The 18,921-nt window shown below is 39.2% G+C and overlaps 2 protein-coding genes across 7 annotated transcripts in view; both read right to left on the bottom strand.

Moving 5' to 3' along the window:
* Positions 1-7,454, bottom strand: part of ppip5k1a (diphosphoinositol pentakisphosphate kinase 1a) — a 41,442-nt gene extending 33,988 nt beyond the window's left edge. For all 6 annotated transcript variants that reach the window (XM_079802876.1, XM_079802880.1, XM_079802877.1 and 3 more), the window contains exon 1: positions 7,373-7,454. The gene's annotated coding sequence lies outside the window, so the exon portion shown is untranslated. The remainder of the gene's footprint in view (positions 1-7,372) is intronic.
* A 467-nt stretch (positions 7,455-7,921) lies between these two features.
* On the bottom strand, positions 7,922-16,367 carry mtfmt (mitochondrial methionyl-tRNA formyltransferase). Its single transcript, XM_079844854.1, has 9 exons — positions 15,836-16,367; positions 15,544-15,744; positions 15,274-15,396; positions 15,055-15,157; positions 12,822-12,897; positions 12,607-12,698; positions 12,442-12,520; positions 9,233-9,309; positions 7,922-8,307 (listed from the first exon to the last, which is right to left on the bottom strand). The coding sequence occupies exons 1-9, from the start codon at positions 16,054-16,056 to the stop codon at positions 8,116-8,118; spliced, it is 1,164 nt and encodes a 387-aa protein (XP_079700980.1). The 5' UTR covers positions 16,057-16,367; the 3' UTR covers positions 7,922-8,115.
* Positions 16,368-18,921: the final 2,554 nt, after the last annotated feature.

The following is an 18,921-nucleotide window of genomic DNA, read 5'->3' as shown; positions in this document are numbered from 1 at the left end:
TTTTTAAATCGTTTAATACTGTCAGTCCCACCGCTGGCAGTCTTGATGCCCTAAGCGTAATGCGTCAGTGAATCAAGCCAGTGACTAAAATGATCAAATTCACATGGTTTCTGTTAGTGGCACGAAACTAATCTGTTATTTAAATTGTGATTAGATGCTGGATTAGCGATCAAAGAACACTCTCTGTGAATCACACGTCGCGAGTGTATCTGCACACTTACCCAAACTGCCGTTATAATGAACGACGCTGTTATGCTGCACAAAGCTCTTACTGTATTAATGTCGATGTCATGTTTGCTGTTAGTTGTGGTGAAAGCATTTTGTGAGAGAAAACACGCTGCAATGACAAGATCACTGCATTCACGCGATCAACAGACTGTCTGTGTACTCAAAGCTCATCACTGCAGCTTTTCATGTGATGGGAAAAGATCTCAAAAATAATGCTATAATCAACACTTTGATGATTCGTTCATCTTGACGGCAGTGATGGTAAAAAAATGTAGTAAAAGTATTCGAGAGGGTTCCACATGTTACAAAGTTCGTAGAATAAGGAGGAAGAAGACAGGGTCAGCGTGACTGGGACTTGTGTTTATTCAGAACTCTCAGATACAACCAAGCACTCACAGCGCTCTCAACAACTTGGTACAATAAAACGTTCTCAGCTATCTTCCTCCAGTTCTCGTCTTTCTGGTCAACAAGTGCCCAAGTCCGTCTCTCTCTGGCAACGCTTGCAGACCTCGCTTAACCACGCCCCCTCCACCACATAATCTAATACTTATTTCAAATGCAAAGATGTCAGCCAATCACAACAGTGGGCGTTTTCACTGAAGTCTCACAGCAGACATGCCCCTTGAAACAGAGCATTCAAGCCAGAGGGCTAATATCAAGATAGAAAAAATGCCTTTTATTTCTAAACCATACTAACAATATAAGTACACCTCAGGAAACATTATAAAATAATTTTACAAAATCCATGCCATGGTACCTTTAAGCATTAGTCACACTAGTGACCAGCAAGCAGTTAATTAAGGCTAATTGGTCTTACTTCTTGGATTCAAATGAGATCAAGCTACCTTTTTATGTAACGCATATTTCACACACACTCTGTTTGCAGTGTTTCACTTATGCCGCGTTTGCAGTACGCAACTGACCCGCTGCATACCACAAACACAACATATTTTCATTACTTTTCATTTCAAATCCAAAAGTTGTTACTACTTTTTTTTTTGTCAGAATTGCAATTCTCTTTGTACACAGTATAGTTATACAATCTTTAGACTTATTCACATTTCAACACTAAATTTAAACAACGTATTATTCAATGAATTACTTCTATACAGATTTATATATTAATTTGCTCAAGCAAGTGGCAAAAACATTTAAACATGCTTTTCTTATGTTAAAATCACAAACACTAAATTAAAACTTACAATTGACAAAAACAGCCGACTCTCATGCTTTATATAAAAAGTCCCGGGGGTCATACAGAACTTTGTTTCTCCACTTCAAAAACAAATGTCATCCATTGTGCAGCCTTCTTACTTAATATCCTGGCCAAATTCCCTCCATTTGTCCTTACCAATCATGGCCTCCTAATAATCCCCATTCATTGAATAGATTCTTTCACTCTCTCACCTCTCCACCTATAGCTGGTGTGTGGTGAGCGCAATGGCGCCATTGTTCTGTGGCTGCCGCCGTATCATCCAAGTGGGTGTTGTACACTGGTGGTTGAGGAGAGATCCCCTGACATGGTTGTAAAGCGCTTTGGGTGTACAGTAGTACATATGAAGCGCTATATAAATGCCTCATTCATTCATGTTCCGTGTAGTTCTCGGACCACCAGCCTGTCACCTGATTATCACTTTCTGTGAAGATGCAAGGCCCTTGACCACACATAATGTAACAAACTGTGCAGTGTATTTCTCAAGAAAAAGATTACTTGAATTGTGACCGCATTTTACTACTCATGGTAAGTGCTTTGCGTTTCTTTTCTTATGGGCTTATAATTTAATTAAATGCATTTATGGTGAGAATACTACATTTTCATGTCAATCTGTGTTCATTTTGACCACGAACCATGCACTGTCACTTTCATTCAGCGTGTGCAGCAAAGCAAAAATACACTTGATGCGTAAACGGTCACTGAACTGATGCAGACTTACTGCTCCTGTAACGCATTGCCAGACCTCATCCGCGTGCAGTGTGAAAGCTCTAACCTGTTAACATGGGTACGCAAAAAAATACGCACCGCAGACGGAGTATAAGTGAAACAGGTGTAACTGACTTTAAAAAGTTATGACCAGTCTTGAAGAAAAAAATTTGATGACTAACTTGTAAGACTAGTCTAAGCAGTTCATGCAACCGAGCTGGCCACTGACCAAAAAGTCATAAAACTCATAGTCTCAGCCTCACAGACCGCTGGCTGAACGTCTGACACATGTGGCAACACTTCAGGAGTTTCGAAGTCGTTATCTGATTGGTTGAATTCAACAGGATGTCCGGAAGACGTGTGTGTTGCGTTCTTTAACGGTCCGCCTAGAAACAAATGCCTGACGCCAAACTCCCTCATGGAAGAATAACGCTGTCGTGTTTACAACTGTGACAATGAGCGCTTACTAAACGCTCAACTAAATGCTGGATTTTCAAAAGTATGTGAAGTTCGCGGCTCCATTGTTACAGTAAACTTGCACAAACGCTCTTGAATAATTTATAGATGCAAGCCGGTCTGTTATTGCAGGTACATCGATTTTAGAATTTTACGCCCCTAAACACGACGCAGAACAAAACAAACTGTGATTGGTTGCCTTACATGTAAGTTAAACGTCCTCTTGGGCGGTCCTCGACTAATGAAAGCTGCGATAGAGTCCAGACCTTCTGCCGTCAGTCTGAAAGTCTGGCTACGCGAGACTATAAAACTTGTGACATTCCAGGAAATCCCTTTTATGGACAAAGACATCCAGCAATCGCTGCAGCAGCAACAGCTGAATAAAATGCAGATAGAAATGTTTTGCCAGATGAAACATGAAGACAATAAACATACAATTGGGTGGTTGTACTGTATGGTTTATCTGTGTTCTTCTTGGGTATTTTCATAAGAATAAAGTATATCTATAATGCAAGGCTAATCGACAGCCTTTATCACTGTATAGAATACTATAAATAATATAATTCTGCCACATTCAGATATGTGTTATTTTAAACACTGTTCAAATGCACACTGTAAGTGACTCAACCTCAAAGCGCTCGCAGAGATGGAGCAGAATTGACTACGAACCAATCGATCTGCTCTGATCTCAGTGCTGCACTTCACCATGAAACACACTGTGCGTATATTTATTTATTAAAAAACATTACAGGCTTTCAGTTTTTGGTTTCGGTTCAATTTCAGTTAACCGTGCAGCCCTAGATTAAAGGGATAGTTCACCCAAAAATGAAAATTAGCCCACGATTTACTCACCCTCAAGTCATCCTAGGTGTATATGACATTCTTTCAGACGAATAAAATCTTACATAAGAGTTATATTACAAAAGTCCTGGCTAATCCAAGCTTTATAATAGCAGTGACTGTTGCTGTTTTTGAAGTCCATAAAAAATGCATCTGTCCGTCAAATAACGTGCTCCACACGGCTCCGGGGTTAATGAAGGCCTTCTGAAGCGAATCGATGCGTTAAAATTGCCATATCCATATTTAAAACTTTATAAAGTAAAGTTTTGACCGATCGCCTTCCGTATTCAATTTATGGAAAAGGTGTTGAAAGTGCCTCTGCCGTTCAAAAGGCTTCCGTTACCAGTTACGCTCATCATGACGTCGTGTACGCATCTTGAATTGCGAGAAGGCACTTTCAACATTTTTCCACGGAAGGCGATCGGCTGGAACTTTACTTTATAAAGTTTTAAATATGGATATTTTTCTTACACAAATGCATCGATTCGCTTCAGAAGGCCCTTATTAACCCCCCAGAGCCGTGTGGAGCACGTTATTTGATGGACAGGTGCATTTTTTATGGACTTCAAAAACAGTGCAACAGTCACTGCCATTATAATGCTTGGAAGAGCCAGGACTTTTTTTAATATCACTCAGATTTTATTCGTCTGAAAGAAGAATGTCATATACACCTAGGATGGGCTAAAATCATGGGCTAATTTTCATTTTTGGATGAACTATCCCTTTAACCTCACACACAAAAAAGCACACAACAAACTCTCACATCACAGTCTAGCAGCTCTGTCATACACACATGCAAAACTGTATAGCAGGCACGCTGACGCTACTGTGGTACATTTATTCATCGCACAGACCAATTTTTAGTAGCACGTGCCACATGTGTCATACTGTACTGCCCTTATATGAATAGAGTGGTTTAATTCAAGTCTGCCAAAAGCATACGGCATAAAACCATTTTTTAACAGTGTGAACATGCATTACTTCTAGAGATGCCTGAATGTTTAGTTAAAGTAAGTACTGTAGCCACATAATAATCCAGTTTAATATACAGCTCTGGAAAAAAATTAAGAGACCACAAAATTATCAGTTTCTCTGGATGCATAACTCAAGCCACCTACAAAATTATCCTGAAAGAAAAATTGCTTCCTTCCGCTCTGACAATGTTCCCAAACTCAAAGGATTGGTCTTTCGTGCAGGACAATGCTCCAACCGACACAGCCAGGCCTGGTGGTGTAGATGGAGGACCCTGTCATGACCGTCACAATCTCCAGACCTGAACCCCACTGAAAACCTCTGGAATGTGATCAAGACGAGGAAGATGGATGGTCAACAAGCCATCAAACAAAGCCAAACTGCTTGAATTTTTGCGCCAGGAGTGGCATAAAGTCACCCAACAGCAATTCGACTGACTGATAGGGAGCATGCCATGACACATGAAAGCTGTGACTGAAAATCAGGGGAATTCCACCAAATATTGATTTCTGAACTCTTCCTCAGTTAAAACATTAGTATTGTGTTATTTAAAATGGATGTTGTTTTCTTTGCATTATTTGAGGTCTGAAAACATGGCATCTATCTTTTTATGCATTATTTTGACCTGTTGTCATTTTCTGCAAATAAATGCTCTAAATGACAATATTTGAAATTTGGAAGAAATGTTGTCAGTAGTTTGTAGAATAAATAAAACAAGTTCATTTTACTCAAACAGATAAATAATAAATCCAGAGAAACTATACACATTACTCTGCAATTTGAAGAGCCAGTGTCAAGGTCCAGCACACTTCTGATTGGTTGGTGCCAGTTTTCATAATGCGTTTTAGAATGGTAGGTGTCACTTTATAATGATTTGTAGCATTTTCTCTAATGCTAGTTTACAATTATATGAAATACCCGATAGGTAAGTGTCAATTTTCCATACACCTGCTGGTTGGTACCACTTTAATTAGAACGTTTCACTTTTTTATTGTTGTGGACATCAATCAATCTAAATATCTTTTATAATTACAAATGACACAGCTGAATATGGCAACAGAAAAAAATGTGTTGAGTGAGTTATCAAAACAACTGTGTGTTTAATATGTATTTAAATACATTGTACACGTTATTTTTTTTAAAACTTACAATAATACATATTAATACATACAACGGGCAACGAGGCAGATATTAAACATATGGAGAGGTCTAATGGACGTTGCTGTGAAACATAGGGTTTGTTACATACTGGAGTTAATTTTTACAAAAAAAATTTTACAACAGGATGTAATAAATCCTATGTTTCAATTAAAGCAACGTTATTAATTAAATGTTGTTCTACATAATGCTCCGGCAGACAGCGGCGTGTGTACAATTTAACATTCTCTGCATCAATGTCAGTGGCACATGATGCAATCCATCTGCACGTCATTAGTTTCAGTGGCACATGCCAATGACAACCGGATGTGCCACTAAGCATAGCGGTTTGTGCCAATGTGCATAAGATGCCATGCCACTTAATGCCAATACCGCCTCTCCAGTCGTTTCAGAGATTAAGGCAATTAAGAAAGTTTATTTTTCCAATAAAAGATTATGTATTTTAACATGATTTTTTTACATTTAATTAACCAGGTTGACTCATGAACTGGCCTTTTTGAATATTCAAAACAACAGCAATTCTGCTTGTGTCAGATTGCTTAATTATCATGCAGGCACTCATGTTACAGCTCCTGCCCTCATGTCAGCAAATTCTTCAGCCCAGACTAACCACAGAGCTCTGTTCTCAGATATTTAACACTATAACCAACCACACTGCAAAATCAGTCCTATACGTCAGCTGATTGATGAACATCTACACTAAATGATATAAAACAATCTTTAAATAGGTTTAAAGAGACACCCCCACACCTCGATCTCATTTTACTAAAATGCTTCCAAGTCATACATTTTAATCAACTAGATAACACGATGAAGGTGGTAGCAAGCCTGGACAGTTCTAAACAGTTGAATTCCTGTAAAATAATTAGATCTAATAAGCCTGATAAGTAACTTAATCAGGAAACCTCATATCAACACAAATCAAGAATACTCCAAAATGATAAGCTTCCACTTTCCCAAAAGCATGCATCAAGATACGTGGGAATAAAAATGTCAAATTAATCAATTCCATTATTCCCAAATGACCAGTTTGAATCCATTCTTGGCATACATGTTATTTTGGGTAAAGCTGGTTCCATACTTAACACGATTATCCATCAGCTGCACAAAGTATTAGAAGTTCAGAAGTATTAGAAGCTCAAAATCCCTTATTTACACCTGTTCAAGAGGAATTCAAACACAACTTGGCCATACGCCCTGCAAAGCTGTATTTCTACAGAAAACATCCTATATATACACCGTCTATGCAATTATCGCTTACTAAAGCTGACACGTATGTTGATCGGTTTATGAGGAAGGTCAAAGTCTATGGAATTTGACATCCCACATAAACCGTGTTCGGCTAATATCTGAAAACATTGTATTACACATGTGTAACGGTGACAGCACCACAGTCTACGTATCAGGTTACTAGGTAACAGTTAACGGTTTCAAAGCTGTATTGTAAATACACCAAACACCAATGAACATTGCACCAAATTTCCAATTAAAATAACATGAGCCAACAAATAACATAACGCACCCATTACATAACAGCGTAATGAAACCCGTAACAGTACATGTTTGTATATTTTGTTGCCGCTTTCCATTTATAAATGTTTAAGAGAAGTCGTGAGTAGGTTGTGTAGGCTCGCTAGTTAGCAACACGGCTATTCGTTAGCTCAACGTAAACAAGACACTTTTCTTCAGCTATTATGAAAATTGAATGACAGTGGAAGCTAATTTTCGGCAATGTTGTAGCTCTTTAGTTACATGCAATAATGCGGTCATAAACGGCATTTTCCAGTGATAACTTACTACGTGAAATGCGAGGCGGTGTTGATGGTTTCACAGCTGTCCTCGGATTTGACAGGTTGTAAATGAAACCGAACTTTACTTCGGACGCAAAAATAAACAAACACCTCAGCCAATGAGAGAGAGCAGGATTTGCTGACAGACCTCCGTGCAATACGTGTGAGGCGACAAAAGGGCGGGACTTACGTGGCAGCAGCGGGACTGCGCCTCAAGTTTTGGAATATGGATAGTTCACCCAAAAATTGCAAATCTGTCATTTACTCACCGCCACGTTGTTCTAAACCTGCATGAGTTTCTTTCTTTTACTGAACACAAAATAAGATATTTTGAAAATTGTCGGTAACCAGACAGCGGACTGTAGCCATTGACTTCCATAGTATTTTTTCCTACTATGGAAGTCGCTACCGTCAACTCTGGTTACCGACATTCTTCAAAATATCTTCTATCTAAGCACTTTCTCCTGGTGAAACGATGTAGTATTTTAGATCAAAAACAATTCTGAAATTCTTGTGTAGCTGGTCAGTGAATAAGAATCAAATAGAACAACCAATTCATCTCAAAAATTATTTTATTGTAGGCTATTCACATCCGTTCACGCCATGGCTATACAAATGTGCAGACACCTGCAAACATGCAGCCCATTACTAAATACAACATTGTCTTAAAACAGACAAAAATGTTTTCAATGACATCACAGCGTTGTTTATATGCGATTATTCACTTTGTGATTGAAATAAAGCCAAGCTTTAACGTGAAGTGTTATTCTGCAGTAGCATATTACTGTCCTGTCCTGGCAAATTGTCTTTGTAACTCTCGAACAGACAGGTGTTTGAGGAGGGATATTTCTTCAGCACGCTCTGATGTAGATATCCATTAAAGAAATCTGCTGCTGACAGCCTTTTCTTGAACTTCACAGCTTTGAATCCAACCCAGCCATCCTAAAAAATTGTGTAGAAAAAGACAATATACACAGTGCTAATTGTTACATAATGTCAACCTTGCAGTAAAAGTGGGAAAACATATGCCTGTTAGTTCTTTAGATATAAATATTGATAGTATAATCTAGAACTGAAGATATTAGTAAAATAGTGTTACATAAGTATATCTGGTCAATTCAAATGTTGTTATTGTTAACTAAAGCTAAAACCATTAAAAATTTGGTCATTGAAAATTTGGTCATAATAAAAAAAATATATAAACATTACATGAAAAACTTAAAAGTTAAAAATCTTTGTCTAGGCCACAAACTGTAAATAAGTTTAAGATTAATTACTAAAATTACAACAACAAAAAAATATTAAAACAGACTAAAAATTAAATAACATGACATAATATTTCTAAAACTTAAACTGAAAATATAAAAATAAAAGTGAATTCATTTATTAATAAATACTATAATAGTATATTACCATTATAGTGTTATACTATAATAACACTGGGTACATCCACTGTATATAGGCTAGGCTTTCCCACCTATATACTAAGCAGTGTAAAGCTGTGTTTACTTGGCCTCCCTCATCACAAGGTCTGGTTGTCTCCCAAGAGTCCCCAACCCAGCTGTCTCCCCTTGACAACAGCCCTGATTGTATACAATTATATATCTGAATTTTAACTGTATGCATCCACTGGCATCATGTGTAGTGCACTGCTTTCAAATTCATTTTCTATGGAACCAAAAGGGGATTGAGAGCAGAACAGTGCAATCTTTAAAAAGATGGGAAGTGGAAGTGGAAAAACTCAATGTACAATCTATCTCCATCACCAAAGTGGCAGGCCTCTGGTTGTTTGATTAGTATTGAGCATATTTCTTCTGTGCCAGTGGTCATGTGTGTGTGGTAACATTTCCAAACTCCTAGTGCATACCTTGCAGCGAACGAGTAGGATATTGGATTCTTTCTGATAATGGACAGACCCTGGTACTCCAGATAAATATGGAGCGGCTGCAAAAAAAAGGTGAAAGAAAGTGTGATCATTTATAGTAGTAAGGGCGTTTTCAGACCTGTAGATTGCTTGATTTGTTCCGAACCAAGGACTTAAAGGGATAGGTCACCCAAAAATGAAGATTACCCCATGATTTACTCACCCTCAACCTATCCTAGGTGTATATGACTTTCTTCTTTCAGACAAATACAATCTGAGATATATTAAAATAATGTCCTGGCTCTTCCGAGCTTTATAATGGCAGTGAATAGTGGATTTTTTGAATCCCAAAAAAGTGCATCCATCCATCATAAAATACATCCACACGGCTCCGAGGGGTTAATAAAAGCCTTCTGAATCGAAGCAATGCGTCTGTGTGTGTAAGAAAATATCCATATTTAAAACTTTAAAAACTAAAATAACTAGCTTCCAGCGGATGGCCTACGCAAGTCGACTTATGCCAAAAGAGTAACGCCTGATGCAATGTAGGACGCCTTTCGCGGTTTAAACAAATTAGGGCTGTGCAACAAACTCAAGCTCCTCTTCTCGTGTATCGAAATCCTCTGACATTTCTCTTAAAAAGTTCTGTTTTTTGACTTCTAATTCATGACCAGTGCTTGTTTTGTTCTATCCGGATATATTTTTTAATATATCTCTGATTGTATTTGCCTGAAAGAAGAAAGTCATATACACCTAGGATGGCTTGAGGGTGAGTAAATCATGGGGTCATTTTCATTTTTGGGTGAAATTTCCCTTTAAATTGTTACAATGTCACATTATCTCCTTGGTTCAGTTCGCCCTTGAAAGGCAACATTTCACAGCGTACCCAAAATGTGTTCATACAAGTCACATGTGCGTAAAACTGTCCTCTTATTGGTGCTAGTGCACCAATTCATGTTCCGGAATTAAGCTCAGTATTCATCCACCAAGATACATATACCAGGAGCCATATCACCCTGTAGCCCAAGACTGGTTTCCCACTGAAGCTAAGCAGGGCTGAGCCTGGTTATTACCTGGATGGGAGACCAATTGGGAAAACTAGGTTGCTGCTGGTAGAGGTGTTAGTGAGGCCCCGTGGTCTGTGTGGGTCCTAACACCCCAGAGTAGTGATGGGGACACTATACTGTAACAAGCACCGTCCTTCAGATGAGACATTAAACCGAGGTCCTGATTCTCTGGTCATTAAAAATCCCAGGATGCCCATCGATAAAGAGTAGGGGTGTAACCCCGGCATCCTGGCCAAATTTGCCCATTGGCCCCTGTCCATCATGGCCTCCTAATCATCCCCATATATATACAGTGAGGAAAATAAGTATTTGAACACCCTGCTATTTTGCTCTCCACAAGGCTGGAAAGGCCTACGGGGAAATTGCCAACCAGCTTGGTGAAAAAAGGTCCACTGTTGGAGCAAACATTAGAAAATGGAAGAAGCTAAACATGACTGTGTCAATCTCCTTCGGACTGGGGCTCCATGCAAGATCTCACCTCGTGGGGTCTCAATGATCCTAAGAAAGGTGAGAAATCAGCCCAGAACTACACGGGAGGAGCTGGTCAATGACCTGAAAAGAGCTGGGACCCCCATTTCCAAGGTTACTGTTGGTAATACACTAAGACGTCATGGTTTGAAATCATGCATGGCACGGAAGGTTCCCCTGCTTAAACCAGCACATGTCCAGGCCCGTCTTAAGTTTGCCAATGACCATTTGGATGATCCAGAGGAGTCATGGGAGAAAGTCATGTGGTCAGATGAGACCAAAATATAACTTTTTGGTCATAATTCCACCAAACGTGTTTGGAGGAAAAAGAATGATGAGTACCATCCCAAGAACACCATCCCTACTGTGAAGCATGGGGGTGGTAGCATCATGATTTGGGGGTGTTTTTCTGCACATGGGACAGGGCGACTGCACTGTATTAAGGAGAGGATGACCATGTATTGCGAGATTTTGGGGAACAACCTCCTTCCCTCAGTTAGAGCATTGAAGATGGGTCGAGGCTGGGTCTTCCAACATGACAATGACCCGAAGCACACAGCCAGGATAACCAAGGAGTGGCTCTGTAAGAAGCATATCAAGGTTCTGGCGTGGCCTAGCCAGTCTCCAGACCTAAACCCAATAGAGAATCTTTGGAGGGAGCTCAAACTCTGTGTTTCTCAGCGACAGGCCAGAAACCTGACTGATCTAGAGAAGATCTGTGTGGAGGAGTGGGCCAAAATCCCTCCTGCAGTGTGTGCAAACCTGGTGAAAAACTACAGGAAACATTTGACCTCTGTAATTGCAAACAAAGGCTACTGTACCAAATATTAACATTGATTTTCTCAGGTGTACAAATACTTATTTGCAGCTGTACCATACAAATAAATAGTTAAAAAATCATACATTGTGATTTCTGGATTTTTTTTTTTAGATGATGTCTCTCACAGTGGACATGCACCTACGATGACAATTTCAGACCCCTCCATGATTTCTAAGTGGGAGAACTTGCAAAATAGCAGGGTGTTCAAATACTTATTTTCCTCACAGTATATACAATTGGTATCATCACTCTGTCTCCTCTCCATCAATCAGCTGGTGTGTGGTGGGCGTACTGGCGCAATATGGCTGCCGTCGCATCATTCAGGTGGACGCTACACATTGGTGGTGGTTGAGGAGATTCCCCCTTCTATGTAAAGCGCTTTGAGTGCCTAGAAAAAGCGCTATATATAATCTATATTATTATTATTATTATAGAGATTAAATTACATAATTATTAACATTGCAGTACACCTGTTTTGAAGAAGAACAATGACATTTTAAGATGAAGAGGTGCTCTTTGGTTTTCAAGAACAAAAAGTAATGTGCTCAACCACAGCATTAGTATACAATATTAGTATTGGTTTGTTGGTCTGTTGGGTCGGATTGCTTTCTCACCACAAGAGAACTGCTCTAAAGTTTTCAATCTGGCCGGGACTAACTCATTCAGACTATCCAGGACCAAGTATTTTGATGCGTATCTGAATGCAACTGTCGTGTTCATATATACTTAATCAAACCGCAATAAGGGAAAGAAAACATGGCAAGTTTCCGAAAGAAAAGCTACAAATGAGCCAGGTGTGAAAACGCCCATAGTCACAGCCAATTCCACAAAATCACCAAATAAGCAACTCTGGTTACCTGTAAACAACACGTTGCATTTGCCAACAAAGTCCAGAAGTTTGATGGGATTGCCCATCCACATTGTTTTCAAAGGAATCTGATGAGGAAAAACAAACACTGTGTTAAACTTTTATTAAAGCAACTGATGTAAATGTACGTTTCTTAGGATCTCTTTAGTCCTACCCGAGATCCAATAGCTCGAAACAGCCGATCAATGTAGTCACAGCTGTGCTCTTCCCATATTATCCAGGCCATTCTGGAACTGATTTTGGGGGCTGAAGACAGTAATATAGATGGTTGTTTAATGTTTGTTTTAACATTATTTTCACTTGGTGATCTTAACTGCTTTAAAATTTGCTGACGCTCTGTTTTGGTCATTACCTCATAAACACACTTACCAAACGACACCCCCTCCTTAGGTTGCTCCTTTCTGTTTGCTATCCTTTCTGGAAGATGTTTTAGAGTGTCCATCAACTGTTGATTTAAGCATGAGACAGGAGTTTTAAAACAATTATGTGAATCGATGCCAAACAGTGTTATTGTTGCAAAAGCAGAGTGCATAACCAAACCCCATGACATATTGTAAATAAGTTAATCATTCCTGCAGCTCAAACAGAAGAGCATAATGCCAGTAGAGTTGTTTCCAAGGAAATGCAAGAACTGAGAAGTGAATAAACGATATATGAATGCAACGTATACTACCGTTCAAAAGTTTTGGGTCCACAATTGTTTTCTTTGTCTCTGAATTAATTATGCTCACCAAGACTGCATTTAATTAATCATAAATACAGTAATCAACAGACAATATTGTGAAATATTATTACAATTTAAAAAATTGTTTTCTATTTGAATATATTTTGTGATGGCAAAGCTACATTTTCAGCATCATTACTCACATGATCCTTCAAAAATCATTCTAATCTGCTGATTTGTTGCTCCAAAAACATTTTCTTATTATTAATAGTTATCACGTTTTTTCAGGATTGTGTGATGAATAGAACGTTCAAAAGAACAGCATTTTGTAGAAAGATTTTGTAGCATTATTAAAGGGGTGGTTGATTGCCCCTTTTTACAAGATGTAAAATAAGTCTCTGATGTCCCCAGAGTCTGTATGTGAAGTTTTAGCTCAAAATACTCCACAGATCATTTTTATAGCATGTTAAAATTGTAATTTTCTTGAGGAAAAACGTACGTCCCTTTAAATGCAAATGAATTGCTGTTCATGTGGCGGAGGATCAAAAGCTTGTGTTAGCAGCTGTGATAACCACATGCAGATGGGCAATGAAACTGTTAAGCCTTTTATGTTCAAACCGGAGTCGGACAATGATAGAGAGACTCAAGAAGAAGTGACGACATGTAGAATGCAACAAGATGTTTCTGAAGGGTTAGTTGATGAATGTATGTAGATGAAGTGGAGTTAACTATCTTAAAGTCATTGATTAGCATATTCTGTCATGAAAATCTCACCCCCTTTGTTGCATGTTCTCTGGGGCGGGGTTTATGTAAATTTCAGGTTTAGGGATGCCACTAACCCAGGAGGAAGCTTGTGTAGTCCCTACCAGCCGTTTGTTGTAGACCTTAAAGGGTTAGTTCAACCAAAAATGAAAATTAGCCCATGATTTACTCACCCTCAAGTCATCCTAGGTGTATATGACATTCTTCTTTCAGACGAATAAAATCAGAGTTATATTACAAAAGTCCAGGCTAATCCAAGCATTAGAATAGCAGTAATAGTTGCTCTGTTTTTGAAGTCCATAAAAAATGCATCTGTCTGTCAAATAACGTGCTCCACACGGCTCTGGGGTGTTAATAAAGGCCTTCTGAAGCGAATCGATGCGTTTGTGTAAAAAAAATATCCATATTCAAAACTTTATAAAGTAAAGTTTCAGACGATCGCCTTCCGTGTTCAATTTATGGAAAAAGTGTTGAAAGTTCCTCTGCCAATCGAAAGACTAACCTGACCAGTTACGCTCGTCATGACGTCACGTACACATCTTGAGTTTCACTTACAACACTTTTCCACGGAAGGCGTTCGGCTGGAACTTTACTTGATAAAGTTTTAAATATGGATATTTTTCTTACACAAATGCATCGATTCGCTTCAGAAGGCCTTTATTAACACCCCTGAGCCGCGTGGAGCACGTTATTCGATGGACAGGTGCATTTTTTATGGACTTCAAAAACAGAGCAACTATTACTGCAATTATAATGCTTGGATTAGCCTGGACTTTTTTATATAACTCTGATTTTATTCGTCTGAAAGAAGAAAGTCATATACACCTAGGATGACTTGATGGTGAGTTAATCATGGGCTAATTTTAATTTTTGGGTGAACTATCCCTTTAAAAAACAATTTCTAAAAGAAAATATCTCCCTTTGCTTTGCACTTTGAGCGTCTTTGCAGATGTTGTTTATGCTCAAACAGCAACATTACACACTAACTAAAGTTTAAAAAGTGAAATCATAATTATACTAATAATAATATTATTACATAATAATACTGTCCCTTTTGATTAATAAGTATTATTCCGTGTAAGCCATGTTAAATGTAAATATTTATTCTATAAACACAACTAAAAACAATACATTTTTCATTACGGAAACTAAAATATATGAAGCGGTGGAAATTACCATTCTGGAACCCACAACCGCCAAAGTAGCTCCAAGCTCATCCGCAGTGCAGTTTTTTGGAACCTCGTACAGCTCTTGCTGAAGAATGGGGCCCACATCAAATCTGATATAAAATAAGAGACTTGAAACTTGGAAGAGAAATACACAGAAATATTTAGCATCTCATATGGAACTTTCTTATTGGTCCTGCCATGTACAATCACGGAACATGGCATTTACCTCTTAGGTCTTATTTGCATGATAGTCACTCCTGTGATGCTGTCACCATGTAAAATCGTATGAAAGACTGGAGCAGGTCCCCGCCAGCGTGGCAACAGACTAGGGTGCACATTCAGGATCCCACTGAGGTAAAAAAACAAAAAACAAACACAAATTATGGTCTATTAAGCGCTGAGATCATGCTGGTAAAACATTTAAAACAGCACACAATGACTACAGACAATCAAACCTTTCTATTTAGTCATGCTCTGTCCCTGAATCCTCACTTACTGTGGCATTTTGTTGATGATTTTCTCCTTGATTAAACAGCCAAATGACACCACCACACCAACATCAAACTGTGCACTGAAGTCCACATCTGGCCAATGGTGAAGTGGAAGTCTGTGCTGCTCTGCATATTCTCTGACTGGAGTATCTCGGGACAGCGTCACTACCTCAAGTGATTCTATAATTTCATTTGTTGTGTCATCTCTAAAAAAATGAAAAGCAAACTAATAACATAAATTATGCAATAGGTTTATAAGCAAAAACAGTAGTGCAATAAAAAATTGGACATCGTTACCGGGATACATGAAGCCGTTTCAATGATTCCAGTGCAAAATCATCACTTCCAAAAAACAATACTCTCCAGGGTGGTTTTGAAGCTGATTGTATTTCAGTTACAAAAGATTTGTTTCCTCTTAACTGAAAGCCTCTCCTAAGACTTGTGATGCAGTTGCTACAAAGTCCATGAGACAGCAAACGCCCCAGATCTATGACTTTTAAATAGCTTAGGCTCCACATACTCTGATATAAGTTTTCATAAATGACAACAAATAGCTTTAACAGCAAGCAAAATACGAAATCATCACTCCTCTATAAACGGATAAGGACGCAGTAGTCATAGGAGTCATTCTAGCATTTAATGACAACTTCAGTCGAGATTGACTTGACATTTCTCACAATAACGTGTCCTAATTATGCTCATTGTTCAAATCCGCGTTCTAATCCATTATTCGCTAAACAGTAGATGACAGCTACAAGGTTACTGTAAAGCGCTACATGTACACACCGGCGCATGTGTGCGTCGCCATGTTGACGTCAACGTCATTTCCGCTATAGCGTTCATATACAAATATATATATATATATTGTGCGTTTATGAACGCTAATTTACAAAATTTGCATAAATAGCGATTTTTTTTTGTACTTAAAAAGAAAACAAAAACATACAGTCGGTGTTTATACAGTTGTTATTGTTCTTTCATGAAGCGTTTTCAAGAAACGTTTTTTAATCGGATCTTTTTGATGAATCGGTTCACAAAACCATTCTGAACGATCTAACTGAATCGAACCGAACTCATAAAACCGCAGAGACTTCCAACCAGCCCGTCATTAACCGAGAACCGATCAGTGAGGTGAGGTGAGCATCGAGTTCCAAGCGTAGGTCTCAAGAGGCTTGATGAGCGATATTGAGGATAACATACAAATAATAATAAAAGCTACAAAACTTTAATGGGGACTTGTATATCTTTATAATATAAGTTTTGTACGTTTTTTCTTTCTAGAGTACGTTTCAGCTCAAAAAGTTTTAAAACCTAACTTTAATTGGCAGTATTGTTTAAAAACAATGGACCCACTTTATATTGGGTGGCCTTAACTATGTACTAACATTTTAATTAATAATTTGATACAATGCACTTATTGTGTACATACATATTTTTACATTGTACTTAAAAAAATACCTACACCTGTCCCTAACCCTACCCTTAAACTCACCCATACCACCACACCTGTCCCTAACCCTACCCTTAAACTCACCCATACCACCACACCTGTCCCTAACCCTACCCTTAAACTCACCCATACCACCACACCTGTCCCTAACCCTACCCTTAAACTTACCCATACCACCACACCTGTCCCTAACCCTACCCTTAAACTCACCCATACCACCACACCTGTCCCTAACCCTACCCTTAAACTTACCCATACCACCACACCTGTCCCTAACCCTACCCTTAAACTTACCCATACCACCACACTTGTCCCTAACCCTACCCTTAAACTTACCCATACCACCACACCTGTCCCTAACCCTACCCTTAAACTCACCCATACCACCACACCTGTCCCTAACCCTACCCTTAAACTTACCCATACCACCACACCTGTCCCTAACCCTACCCTTAAACTCACCCATACCACCACACCTGTCCCTAACCCTACCCTTAAACTTACCCATACCACCACACCTGTCCCTAACCCTACCCTTAAACTTACCCATACCACCACACCTGTCCCTAACCCTACCCTTAAACTTACCCATACCACCACACTTGTCCCTAACCCTACCCTTAAACTTACCCATACCACCACACCTGTCCCTAACCCTACCCTTAAACTCACCCATACCACCACACCTGTCCCTAACCCTACCCTTAAACTTACCCATACCACCACACCTGTCCCTAACCCTACCCTTAAACTCACCCATACCACCACACCTGTCCCTAACCCTACCCTTAAACTCACCCATACCACCACACCTGTCCCTAACCCTACCCTTAAACTTACCCATACCACCACACCTGTCCCTAACCCTACCCTTAAACTCACCCATACCACCACACCTGTCCCTAACCCTACCCTTAAACTTACCCATACCACCACACTTGTCCCTAACCCTACCCTTAAACTTACCCATACCACCACACCTGTCCCTAACCCTACCCTTAAACTTACCCATACCACCACACCTGTCCCTAACCCTACCCTTAAACTCACCATACCACCACACCTGTCCCTAACCCTACCCTTAAACTCACCCATACCACCACACCTGTCCCTAACCCTACCCTTAAACTTACCCATACCACCACACCTGTCCCTAACCCTACCCTTAAACTTACCCATACCACCACACTTGTCCCTAACCCTACCCTTAAACTTACCCATACCACCACACCTGTCCCTAACCCTACCCTTAAACTTACCCATACCACCACACTTGTCCCTAACCCTACCCTTAAACTCACCCATACCACCACACCTGTCCCTAACCCTACCCTTAAACTTACCCATACCACCACACCTGTCCCTAACCCTACCCTTAAACTTACCCATACCACCACACTTGTCCCTAACCCTACCCTTAAACTTACCCATACCACCACACCAGTCCCTAACCCTACCCGTATCCCACCTCAATATCAGCAAAGGTGTTTTGCAATACAATTCGAACACATAAGTACATTGTACTTATTTTTTGATGTAAGTAGCCTACATAGTAGACTTAAGGCCACCTAATATAAAGTGGGGCCAAAACAATACTAAATATTTATCGCAAAAATGCTTTGCATTTGTATCTTTTAATAGTAACAAAAGCACAGCATTTTTGGAATAAATATTTAGTATTGTTTTTAAACAATACTTAAAATTATAGTTAGGTTTTAAAACTTTTTGAGCTGAATCATTGAATACCAATGAACACTCTTCATTTCTACAGAAATGCGTACCTACATGAATAGGGGGGTTTCAAACCGTTTCTAGAGCCTCCCCAGAAGCACTGCACATTTTTGTACGTTTCACTTATTGAACATCCAACTCGGGTACTCTACTCCTCAGCTGTTTTAAACAAGAGATATTCGAAAACGAGCAATAATAGCCT

The sequence above is a fragment of the Gobio gobio genome (genome assembly GCF_949357685.1).
Source record: "Gobio gobio genome assembly, chromosome: 2".
Classification (NCBI taxonomy): domain Eukaryota; kingdom Metazoa; phylum Chordata; class Actinopteri; order Cypriniformes; family Gobionidae; genus Gobio; species Gobio gobio.
Note: the sequence above shows the minus strand (reverse complement) of the source record. Positions and strands in the feature narration are given on the sequence as shown.

Coding starts and splice junctions, on each gene's coding strand:
- mtfmt (XM_079844854.1), bottom strand. CDS start 16,056: ATGTGGAGCCTAAGCTATTTAAAAGTCATAGATCTGGGGCGTTTGCTG. Junction 12,898..15,054: donor CGGTTGTGGGTTCCAGAATG/GTAATTTCCACC, acceptor TTAAATCAACAG/TTGATGGACACTCTAAAACA. Junction 12,699..12,821: donor TAAGGAGGGGGTGTCGTTTG/GTAAGTGTGTTT, acceptor TACTGTCTTCAG/CCCCCAAAATCAGTTCCAGA.